We start from the raw sequence: 12,498 nt of genomic DNA on the forward strand, positions 1-12,498 counted from the left end.
GCAGGTGATAGTGGATGGCTTTGCTGCAATGAGTTTCCGTAACTGTGGTGGGGGGATAGACGGAATGCATATCATCCCTATCTTGGCACCAGACAACCTTGCCAACCAGTACGTAAACCACAAGGGTACTTCTCAATGATGCTGCAAGCACTGGTGGATCACAAAGGACATTTCACTGACATCAACGTGGGATGGCCAGGAAAGGTGCATGACACTCGCATCTTTAGGAACTCCGGGCTGTTTGAACAGCTGTGTGCATATGGGCCTCATCCACTTGAGACACTGTCTCTCTGCCATGTGAAATCATGGCAATTGTGATTATCTGAGTCACTTCAAGCTTTATCTGGGTGGAATCTGGTGCCAGGGTGTTTTTTAGCAAGGGATCCTTAGTTGTGAAAATCACATGAGGTCTTAAGTCATCAGAATTTGTACTTTGTGACTATCAGGATAAGCTGCAAAACATTCCTGTTCTCCCAGTCTTTTTTCTGGTAGTGGTGGATTAGTGGGAAGTTTGGATGGTGAGTCATGGAGAAGATCAGTGTTCTAACAGATTTAGGGTTGCCAACTGTTTAATCACCCAAACCCAAACACCCTTGCCACGCCCCTTCTGTGAGGCCCCACTCCCCTCACTCTATCCCCCCTTCCTCCGTTGCTCGTTCTTCCCCACCCTCATTCACTTTCACCGGGCTGGGGCAGGGGTTGGGGGTGCAGAAGGGAGTGTGGGCTCTCTTCTGGGGGGTGGGGCCAAGGGGTTCGGAATGTGGGAGGGGGCTCCAGGCTGTGCCTGGGGCAGGGGATTGGGGTGCAGGAGTGGGTGCAGGGTGCAAGCTCTGGGAGGGAGTATGGGTGCTGGAGGGGGCTGGGGTGTGGGAGGGGTGACGGGTGCAGGTTTTGGGAGGGAGTTTGGGTGCAGGAGGGAGCTCCGGGCTGGGGTAGAGCGTTGGGGTGCAGGAGGGTTGTGGGGTGCAGGTTCCGGCTGGGAGGCACTTACATTGGGCGGCTCCAAGGCAGCAGTGCAGCGGGGCTAAGGCAGGCTCCCTGCCTGCTCTGGCCCCGCGCCACTCCCAGAAGCAGCTGGCTCATCCCTGCGGCCCCTGGTGTGGAGGAGGCTCTGTGCATGCCAGTGCCCACAAGTTCCGTCCCTGCAGTTCTCATTGGGCGCAGTTCCTGTAGGAACGAGCCACCTGCTTCTGGGAGCAGCACAGTTCCAGGGCAAGGAGGAAGCCTGCCTTAGCCCCACTGTGCCACCAGACTTTCAGTGCCTAAAATCTCCCGGTTTGGCTTCAGTAACCTCAGAGATAGGGCGTAATTCCGGGAGACTCCCAGTGAAACCGGGAGGGTTGGCAAGCCTAGGCAGGTTTTTGAGGATATTAAGTTTTAAGAATTTCTGAAACCTGGGTATACTTAGTATTTGATCAAAAATTTGTTTTACTTACGGCTGTTGTTTAATCACAGTTAACTCACACAATTAACTCAAAAAAATTAATCGTGATTAAAAAAATTAATCGCGATTAATTACACTTTTAATCGCACTGTTAAACAATAGAATACCAATTGCAATTTATTAAATATTTTGGGTGCTTTTTTACATTTTCAAATATACTGATTTCAATTACAACACAGAATACAAAGGGTACAGTGCTCTTTATATGATTATTTTTATTACAGATATTTGCACTGTAAAAATGACAAAGAAATAGTATTTTTCAGTTCACCTCATACAAGTACTGAAGTGCAATCTCTATATTGTGCATGTGCAACTTGCAAATGTAGTTGTGGTTTTTTTTTTTTTTTTACATAACTGCACTCAAACAATAAAAGTAAAACTTTAGAGCTTACAAGTCCACTCAGTTCTACTTCTTGTTCAGCCAATCACTAAGACAAACAATCACTAAAACATTTATGGGAGATACTACTGCCCGCTTCTTATTTACAATGTCACCTGAAAGTGAGAACAGGCATTTGCATGGCATTTTTGTAGCTGGCACTGCAAGGTATTTATGTGCCAGATATACTAAACATTTGTGTGCCCCTTCATGCTTCGGCCACCATTCCAGAGGACATGCTTCCATGCTGATGACACTCGTTTAAAAAAAAAAAAATGCGTCAATTAAATTTGTGACTGAACTACAGTACTTGTATGAGGTAAATTGAAAAATACTAATTCTTTTGTTTTTTACAGTGCAAATATTTTTAATAAAAAATAAATATAAAGTGAGCACTGTACACTTTGTATTTTGTGTTGTAATTGAAATTAGTATATTGGAAAATTTAGTAAACATCCAAAACTATTTAAAATAAATGGCATTCTGTTCTTCTTTAACAATTCATTTTTTTAATCGCTTGACAGTCTTAGTTTTACTTTGTGTGTAATTCACCAAGATGCAAAATAATAGTAGATGCACACCAAAAAAACTAAAGAAATGAATGTTACATCTTTAGAGTCTTGGATTATAAATAGATCCACTGATGTGTGTCCAATACAATTTTTTTCTACAGTCCTGGTTTGTTTGTAGCAACTGTCAGTCATTACTGACAATCCATGACTAATTCCTTGAACTTTCCAACTCCTTTGAGGGCAAAAACTTTACATTTTGTCATAAATATACGTGGATGTTGTATACCTTTTTTTTTAAGCTCTTAGAAGTAGCAGACAGAGCAGTTAGTGAGAAAGAAGTAATCCCAAGCTATTGACCAGGTGGCATTCCCTCACCATGCTGCCTGTAGGCAAAACTGTACTTTAATTCTCTCAAATGGTGAGGAATGGAAAGCACTGGTACAGATTGAATGAATGCAGTTTGCAAACAGCAGTGAAGTCTTCCTTCAAGTTTGTTTGTAGTTTGGAGGTGTGAGGCGTGTGTACCTAAGAGGTCTTTCCAAATTGGACTGTTACTCCAGACATAAATCTGTTAGGATTGCTTAATACTTAGAAAAATACCCTAATAGTGAGAATTTTTTCATCAACTGTACATAAATTGAGGCTCTGTTGACTAGAATCTTGGCTACAAATTAGTTTATACCTTTGGTACTTCTATAGGGAGGTATAGAAATCCAAAAGCTGAAAAAAGGAGAATTTTGGTTTTGCATATAAGCAATTAAAATAACACAAGTTGAAAAACCTTTTCTTTTAAGTTCAGATTGTCTTTGGTCACAACTAACAAGTACACAACATATTTCAGTAACACATATAGCAATACTTCATAACTTCATATACAATGATGGTACAGTACATACAATCCAACAGGATATTAATGTTCAGCAAATCAAGACTTCTTAAATGACGCTTCACAAGGCATACTTTGTACAAAACATATCATAATCATATCACAGTGGTGAATATGGAGGTTCCAGGGTGTTACTTTGAGGTACAGTGTGTCACAGTTCTGATCAGTGTATAAATGTGGAGGGGAAGGAATTTTAATGCTCATGAAAGTACAGTACTAATAGCGTACATAACTCTGCCAATACACCTTATTCCTGATTTACAAGTTCCCTGCCCTTCCTGTCCTTGTTACTTTCTGAATGAGTAGTATAAATGATGCCAGATTATGGATGGTGGACAAACATCAAATGGAAAATTGGATAAGACAACTACACATTTTTATTTGAGAGAAGTATTTGGAATGCGAGCTGATATATATATTTATAGCTTGTTTGGTGACCTTAGGTCTTCAAAGTGGCAACATCGGCATGACCAGACTCTGACAGGCAGCTCTTCTCTGCAGTAATGGTAGACGCTCTAGGGAGGGGCTGTATTTGAAGTCCCATACTTTGTGTTTCATTCTCCACTATTGCATTAGTGAGCAGTGTTTCAGAAGTTTACTGTATCAACTCTGGAAAGAAGCACAGTTTGAGCAGTTAAAAACCTCTCGACCACATGGGTATCCACTGTTCTGTTAATCCAGTACTGATGGGCTTTACATCTTTGTCCCTCCCTTTGCTGGTAGACATGAGGTTCCTCTTCTGATATTTTCCATTAGCAATCTTTTCCCCCCAGCCCCTCCCAACTCAGCAAGTTGAATGTCTGCCACCCCTGTTGGCAAACTTGCAATACTACAGCCAAGTTGAAAGTCCTGTCATCTGTTTCTGCCTAAGACAAACAGAAGTCCTTCCAGGCTTTCTCTGTATATTTTCCTTTCCAGGGAGGCCTCTTTTCCTCTCCCTTCAACCTAGCAGCAGCTCTGAAGGAGAAGGGGTCTTTGCAAGGTTCCAGGGGAAATGGGGAATTCCCCCAGCCATTTGGGGGGAGGGATAGCTCAGTGGTTTGAGCATTGGCCTGCTAAACCCAGGGTTGTGAGTTCAATCCTTGAGGGGGCCACTTAGGGATCTGGGGCAAAATCAGTACTTGGTCCTGCTAGTGAAGGCAGGGGGCTGGACTCAATGACCTTTCAAGGTCCCTTCCAGTTCTAGGAGATGGGATATCTCCATTAATTTATTTATTTGCAGTTCATTAGCCTTCTGTTTATGCAGAAAAAATACTTCATGCTATATTAACATTTAATTTGCTATTTTACAGAAAAAGAAAAATGCAGACAGTGGGAGCAATTCAGATTCCAGAAAAGCAAGTTCTGACCTCAGTCTAGTGAGAGAACATGGGATTTTGTTTGAGTGTTCCCCTGATAACTGGACTGACCAGAAGAAACCACCACCAACTATGACTTACTGGGTTGTAGGGTAAGTAGAAAGAAACTTACTCGGGTTTAAATTCAGATGTATCTATCTATCATAGAGTTTTCTATAGCAGCCACCACTATTGTAGCTGTGTCTTGATATTCTGGTATATTGCGCTATCTTGTGTTTTCTTTGTTCTCCTTCTAACCTCTCAGACCTCTGCACTGTCCCCACTTTGCAAGTGAATCATACCTATGCTGCTATTCCAGCACACAACTCTTATTCAGTGGTGTGGGGAAATGAACGATGGAAATGCACAAAATTCAGAGGGGATGAAAAGAGAAGTGAACAATTTTAACTATTATTGGGGAGAACATATTTGAGATATTAAACTACCAATCCACTTGCAACATTTTGTAAAGCCATCTTTATTTCAATGTGCTTTCAAATACAAACACGTGAAATTAAACTCTGCCATTATCATTGTAAATGGATTATAATTACTTTTCTGTTGTTGGTTATATTAAGTGTTAATTATTTTTTCTTAAGTGATCTTCAAATTGATCTTCAGTTGGGTTCTGGTGGGTATGGTCCTTATTGCACAACTGTCTCGTGCTTATTTGTATAGCCTGGCATCACACAGTGCTAGAGTCTGTCAAGTAAATATTAAACATCAAACCTATTCTATAGTGGGAAGATAATTATAGTGTAACTTGAACAGTTATGACTGTAGCAAATTTTATAATTGTTTAGGTCCTCGGCATTAGGCCATATTCTATAACCACCACTTGTCTACATCCTTCTTCTCCCACCATAGCAGACCACAGCCTTTACTGTCAGCATTATAGCTTCAGTAATCAGAAAGTAGGATCACGATCTGTTAATCAACAACAGTAATTCCTTCTTTGTCTCTTTCATTCTATCTTTGGTGTCCTGTTAGGATAGAAGAAGAAAAAGAAGGAAGACTGAGGTTCCCAGTGAGCCATAATTTCAACGTGCCAGCAGCAAATTATTAAGGGCACGGGGCTGGCTTGGAGTTTATTTACTGTAGTTGATTGATTCACTGAAGTTGTGTCCTCAATTGTGGAGCTATAAAGCCAATAGTAAAGGCTTTTGCCCAGCTAGCTTGGGAGAAGACGACCACAAACCAGCTTACCATTGAATAATCTTCCCAACATCGCATTTCAGTGTGTGGCACAAACTCTTGTTTCTAAAGCATTTAGAGTGAATGTAACCTAATAATAATTAATAAATAATGAATTTGGTCTGGAATCATAATTTTAGAAGTTCTTATGATCAACTCTTATCTCTATTACAAAGGATGTCAATTTATAGTACTGCCAATTTCCCTTCAACTCAAATATTTAAAAAAAAAAAAAAAAAGAAAAATTCCTATATACTACTGAAGACAAATAAGTGTATGTAACTACTTAGTGTGAGCATCTATAATGCTATTAGGATTAAAAAGGTTAAAATCCTGGGTACAGTTTAAACTCTTACTAGCCCTGTTAAGAAAAGCTTCAGTTTTCCAGTTTCAGCATGCTCAATGTGTGACATCAGGTGAAACTCAGTACCACTTGTGGAGAAAACTACTGTGCTCACATATTAATAACTTAATGGTTTTGGTTCCCACCCGGTAGGCAACCAGAGAGCTGACACGTAGGAATGTACCTGCTGAAAAAAACAATATTACATTTAAAAGGATGTGAATACTATATAGGTTTCTTCTCAAGCACTCTTGTGAGTGTAGCTTGAGAGCACAGAGATTTGAAATATTGCAGAGAACCCAGTATCATGGGAATGAATATTGAGAACATGAAGAACTTTTGCCCTATAGAGTCTTGAAGAAAACTGAGTAGAGGTGAAATTTAAATTGTTTTAAATATCTAATAAATGGGAACTAAAAGATTTCCAGAACTGTGGAAATCTGCTATTAGTCTTGGTTTGCAATTACTTTCAACATGCTATTGAAATCTTGTAAAACACAAATAGAATTTCTAGAATGGTGACCGCCTCCCTCTGACACTGGATTTTTGTTTTTCTCCAGGAGACTCTTCCTACATCCAAAACCTCAGGAGTTTTATGTCTGTTTTCATGATTCAGTCACAGAAGTTGCTGTTGAACTGGCTTTTAAACTGTCCTTTGGCTTAGCTACATAGATGTGCTTCCTGACTAAACAGCAGTCTTGAACAGTGCTGGAATCCATCTAAAGCACTTAAATATAACCAGAAATGGAGTAAATTGTGATGCCCTTCTGTGTGTTCTTTTGAAGTGCTTTAAAAAGATAAATCTGCCTTGTGAACTAGCTCTGTTAAACACTGAAGTAACACGTTATTGCTGATTTACTACATCATCAGCTACCTACGGGAGATGATGTTTTTGGGAGAAGCAAAAAATATTAATTTTAGATACAGTCAAATGGATCATGATGAATAAAAAGATGGAATTACTTATCCTGAGTGTAGCTTTACTACATAAAAAATTTGCATAACATGTACATTCCAGTAATGTCCAATGTCTAATATCAAGTGCAAAATATTACACTTGATATACTGTCTAGATATTTGGCAGTCAGCAGTGGAAAAAACATAACTTTCCCTGGTAATTAAGCACATGAAGCTCTGAAGGCATGAACAATTTTTACAATGGTTTTAGTACTCCTCTGTTAATCAAAATGAAAGGAAAACCAAAAGCATCTGGATTAGGGGCTACAAAACACACAAAATTAGCATGTTATTTTTTTTATCCATTGTGATCTTTCATACAGCCAAGGGCTATAATAATATTGATATTTTAATAGATTTCATGAATAGCATTGTAAATAACGAAGTACTACATTTGTTATAGAGTAATTTTGATTGTTATGAAAGTATAACAGGTACGAAAATATGTGAAAAAAGGCTTTAACTGGTGGTTTTGTTTCTGAAAGCTAGGCACGAACATAAATATTTTTATATGATGTTGATGCTGTTATAATAAAGAATTTTGTATATTTGTAGGGGGAAAACTGTGTGCCTTCTATATTTTTTGTACACACTCATCCATTTTCTGGTTTGTCACATTAGGCAATATTAGTTTGGTTAGCCTTGTTTTGGTTTACAGTAGGATATTTTTCTTCATATACCTATTGACTATCCTATAAAAAACATTCATATGAGGCAAATGGAAACAAAACTCTTGCAAAACCAAGGTGTCTTCTACAAAGTCCATCTTTCCTACAAACCATTGGAAGTTTTGTAATCCACAGGCCTGCTATTTTCAACAGCTTTCTTAAAAGCTGGTTTTATTTAGAATGTATGTTTTTAGTCCCCGTTTCTCTTTCTCCTCCTCCCCCCCCCCCCCCCCAACCCTAACACTTGGTGCTGGCTTCTCGGGGACCATCTCATCACATTCCATGTCAACAGTTGAACTGTTCTTTCTGGTTCTGTCATCGCTGGTTGCTTTTCTTGGTTTGCCCAGCAAGAGAATGCAAGCTATTCAAGTGCATGATTAAACTTAAAGTTGCATTTTAAGCCGTATGGTTGGATAACTCAAGCTGAAGAATGTTGAAGAAATCAAAGGTAATTGCAGTCAGCTGTCATTTTCAAATATATTTCTTGGGTCTTGTCTGCGTGTAAAAATTGTACCAGTTTAACTAAATCGATTCATATTAGGCAAGCACTTATATGCTGAAATAAAAGAAGGGATACAGGTACAAACAGAAGCATGTCTTTGCTAGATTCAAGTGATACTTGTGAAAGTGGCCATCTTGAAAATGTTGGTCTTAATCTCTCTGCATCTGTGTTCCCCATCTGCAGAATGAGGATCGCCACAGAGATGTGATTTGAGGTTTACTTTATTGTTTGTAAAGTACATGTACTATTACTGATGTGTGTACAGCATTTTGGAAAGGCAAAATGCTTCAAAACTACTTTAAAACTACTTAGTGTTAAACTGTATGAGGGATTGTTTTGCAGATGGAAGAAGGAGCTTAGAAAAAAGGAAAACAATCTTTACTACACTGCTTCCAGTTGAAGAAGCCCCGTTGATGACAATCCATCAAATTTTTAAAGGTATTTAGGTACCTAACTCCCAAACCAATCGGAGATAGGCACCTAAATACATTTAAAAATCTGGCCGCATTTGTTGTACTGAATAAATTTAAACATACTCTGTATGGAAACAGAGGGAAAATTCAAGTATTAGCTCTGTAAGACAAATAGTTCCATAATTATTTGCTGGTGTACAAGACTGTGCCTGAGCTAAATAAAAGTTTAAAATATAATCATTCATCTGATTACACTCTTTCAAATGTGCTGATATTGTGGATCCTTCTGGAAAACAATTGGAACGGTTTTTCCATAAAATATTCTTCATAATACATATCTCAGCATTTTGTAGAGGTGCATAAAATGTTTATTAGTCTTCAGTATCTAGCTGATTATTGCAAACTGTAGCTGCATATAAAACTTATGTAATCAGGAAAGGCCTTCTTTTAACTATTCGCTCAGTTTCCATTTGCCTTATCCTTTTTAGTTACTGGGTGGGATGTTCCCCATTTATACCCAGCCCCACCCATGTCATGGGGATCCCCCCAGGCCAGCCATGGGCGAGACATAAAGCTCTTTGGAATCAATTACTGGGATACAAGTGAAGCAAGTCACTCCCTAAGAAACCCTCAGGCTAACCATGCTGCTTTCTAACCCCTGCTAGCCCAGGCACGGAGAACCAAGCTTACAGCACAATCTGATCTCCATTTAGCAAGACAATGAGCTACCTTTAGATGGCTGCCTATGTAATAACTTTTTTTTAACTGCTGTTCGTGTTTGTGGTGTGTTCCGTGTCATATTACCAAACAAAAACTACATTTAAAGTTAAGACTTCAACAGGACACACCCCATCTACTCCAGTGTTCCATAAAGCTTTCACTTCCGTCCCCAGCAGATACCTCTAGGCAGTGGATACCCCAGCTTCAACAACCATGCACTATAATGCGAAACCTTAACTGTGACCTCATATGCTTTTCACATTCCATGCATTTTACAAATTCCATGCATTTTGGAAGTTACTTTATTTTAATACTTGTTAAGATTTTGTGTTAGAATGAAAGTTTGCTTAAGTTGGGGTATGTATTGCCTTTTGGTATCTGTTGGAGATGGAAGTGAAAGCCATAGGGAGCTCTGGACTGTTTTAATAATTAATTAACTGCACTATGATACCCCTAAGCTATTGGTGTAAATTGTTGATGTAAAATGTCTATCCTGTTGAAAATACCAGTCAGTTATAGGTATTTCCTACAAACTAATTAGACAAATTCAAAAATAAATAGTGTGGAAAAATCCTAGCTACAACATTCCAGTTAAAGAATAGAGGTGCACCCTATGTTGCAGTAGATAATACTCAGCTTTGTCTCTGCAGCAAAGAAATAAGGGTGATGATAGTATAGTTTACCTAGGTAACATACTGGAACTAGATAGTAAATCTCTTCCTATTCCAGGACTAGTGAAGAATCTGACAAATTAAAACCAGCATCCTGTGTACACTCACAAGTCAAAAGGCATTTTCAGTCATCTGCACACTCAGAAGAAGCTGAAAATGGCAGTTAAACAAAGGAATTGTTGCTGATATTTACATCATACTTCTCCCTTATGAAGGATGGGGTTTCATAGGCACCCAAAGTGTGCTAAGTGCTCTACAAGACTCAAAGCCTCTGCTCTGAAGAGTGCAATCTAAACAGACCTTGTGCAGACAAGGGGGGGCAAGGAGGTGGAATGCAACAGCAAGTATGTGATTGAGTGCTGAAATTAGTATGGAACTTGTTAAATTCTCAATTTTTGTTAGAGGGTTTTTATTGCTTATTTTTTAATACTGCTCTAAGTACAGAACTAGGTTTTGTAGATTTTTAGAAGCATGTTTTAAGGAGAGCCCTAAAGGATGGGAGGATATAATTTCCTATAGAACACAGCAGGGAAGATCTTTATCAGATATATTCAGTGTAGCTCTTGGCTTTTGTAACTTTGGGGAAATTTATAGCTATGAATCAGGGTACATGAAGTTGATGACAAAAGGAAAATAAATGGAAAGCAGCTACTAAAGGAGTCAGAACTCAAGTTTCATGCCACAATAGAAATGTGATCGTCCCTCATTGCCTTTATACAATTTTTTTATAGAAATCTTTACAGGGGAGCAGGTATGCAACCATTTGCTCCCACTGAGCACAAAATATAGGAAGTAGAAAAGAAATAGTCAGCATTTAGAAATAGTCAGTATTTAAATCCATAAACAAGCAAAATGTTTGACTGTAAAAAAAAAACACAAAAAAAACACAAAAAACATGGCGGTTCCCCTTTGGTTGATACCTTCATCAGCCAAAATAGTTTCAGGAATTTGGGGAAAAGGTAGTAAAAATCTTGCTTTACTAATAGTAACCCTAAGAGGAATAGATATGTCTGACTTGTAAATTGAAATAGACATAAGTGAAGCAATGTTTATATGAGCAGCTGGTTGTGAAAGAACCTGAGAAACCGCTCAGACAGCGACACTGGTTTTCTGGGCTGTTACTCTCTGCTTTCTGGTAGCAGGAGGCAGACAGCTTTCAACAGCTTTCAGAGAGTTGCTGGGAAGTCCACTTGCTGATTAAAATGATTATAGGCTAGCCAAGAATGGGGGTAGAGATTTAAGAGCCTTTCTTCCATGTTATTCAGCCCAGCATTATTTGTTAGTGGATCAATACCCATAGCATTGCATTGTTCCCTGTTGCATTATACACCTCTACCCCAATATAACACTGTCCTCGGGAGCCAAAAAATCTTACCGTGTTATAGGTGAAACTGCGTTATATCGAACTTGCTTTGATCCGCTGGAACATGCAGCCCCGCCCCCCCCCGGGGTGCTGCTTTACCGCATTATATCCGAATTCATGTTATATCGGGTCACGTTATATCGGGGTAGAGGTGTATCTTTAGGTTCCCAACTGTAGTCTCTCTTTCTTGCATGCTTCATAGGACAGAGTTCTGCTGCAGAGATTAGTGGGCCACCAAGTACTGGTTTTCTAGTTCCCTTGACCCTATTACCAAGCCTACCTATCTACCTCTCCTCTCCTCACTGCCAACCTTTTGTGCTATTACGAGGAAGGAGAGAGAGGAAATGCAGCAATGTGTCCGTGTCTTCTCTCTCTCCCACCAAGCAGGGGATTTGGCATCCTCTTTCCCCATATCAGGGTAGGCTGAATTGAAGCCTGCTACTGTAATGGCAGTAGATGGTACCACCTGCAACTGGCTGAGTGGTGTTCAAGTAACTTGGCAAACCTCAGAAGTGCCAAGGGCTTTGGGCAGATGAGAAGGGTAGTGGAACCCTTGATGGAGGAAATGCTATCAAATGGCAAAAGAGTTAAATCATGGATCTACTGCACAGCAGCCACCAACCAGAGGAAGGCAATGGGAAACCACCCTCTGTACTTTTCTCCCATGAGAACGATGGCAGAACAGAGGCTAAGTATTAAATTCTGTTATGTCACCAGTGTTCAGACATGAATAAATGGATTTACTTACTTCATCACCCTCACTTGAAGCAGGTCAGAGGCATGATGGGAGACACAGCCAATTTTCTTTGTCTTCTATCACATTGTCAGCACATAGGGTCAGCAGGGAGAAGAGCAGAGATAGAATATGTCTGCACAGCAATCAAGAGGCATGATTGCAGCCTGTATAGCCATACTTGAGCTATCTTTGATCTAGCTAGATCAAAGCTAGAGTGAGTAACAATAGCAGTGAAGCCACAGGAGCTGCTCACGTACATACCCAAGACCTAAAGTGCAGGGCTAACCATATCCTCATCCTATGTACCATATAACCTCACTCTCCACCATCCACCAGGCTCACTTTCCATTGCTGACCTGTCTCCCATTCC

At 39.6% G+C, this 12,498-nt stretch overlaps 1 protein-coding gene across 5 annotated transcripts in view; it reads left to right on the plus strand.

The window, feature by feature from the left end:
• Nucleotides 1-7,064, plus strand: part of INTU (inturned planar cell polarity protein) — an 86,979-nt gene extending 79,915 nt beyond the window's left edge. For all 5 annotated transcript variants that reach the window (XM_054030710.1, XM_054030712.1, XM_054030709.1 and 2 more), the window contains 2 exons: nt 4,517-4,674; nt 6,659-7,064. In XM_054030710.1, coding sequence (XP_053886685.1) covers nt 4,517-4,674; nt 6,659-6,770 — 270 coding nt within the window. In that variant the 3' untranslated portion in view covers nt 6,771-7,064. The remainder of the gene's footprint in view (nt 1-4,516; nt 4,675-6,658) is intronic.
• The last annotated feature ends 5,434 nt before the right edge of the window (nt 7,065-12,498 follow it).

Source organism: Malaclemys terrapin, chromosome 5 (genome assembly GCF_027887155.1).
Source record: "Malaclemys terrapin pileata isolate rMalTer1 chromosome 5, rMalTer1.hap1, whole genome shotgun sequence".
In the NCBI taxonomy this organism is placed as follows: Eukaryota; Metazoa; Chordata; order Testudines; family Emydidae; genus Malaclemys; species Malaclemys terrapin.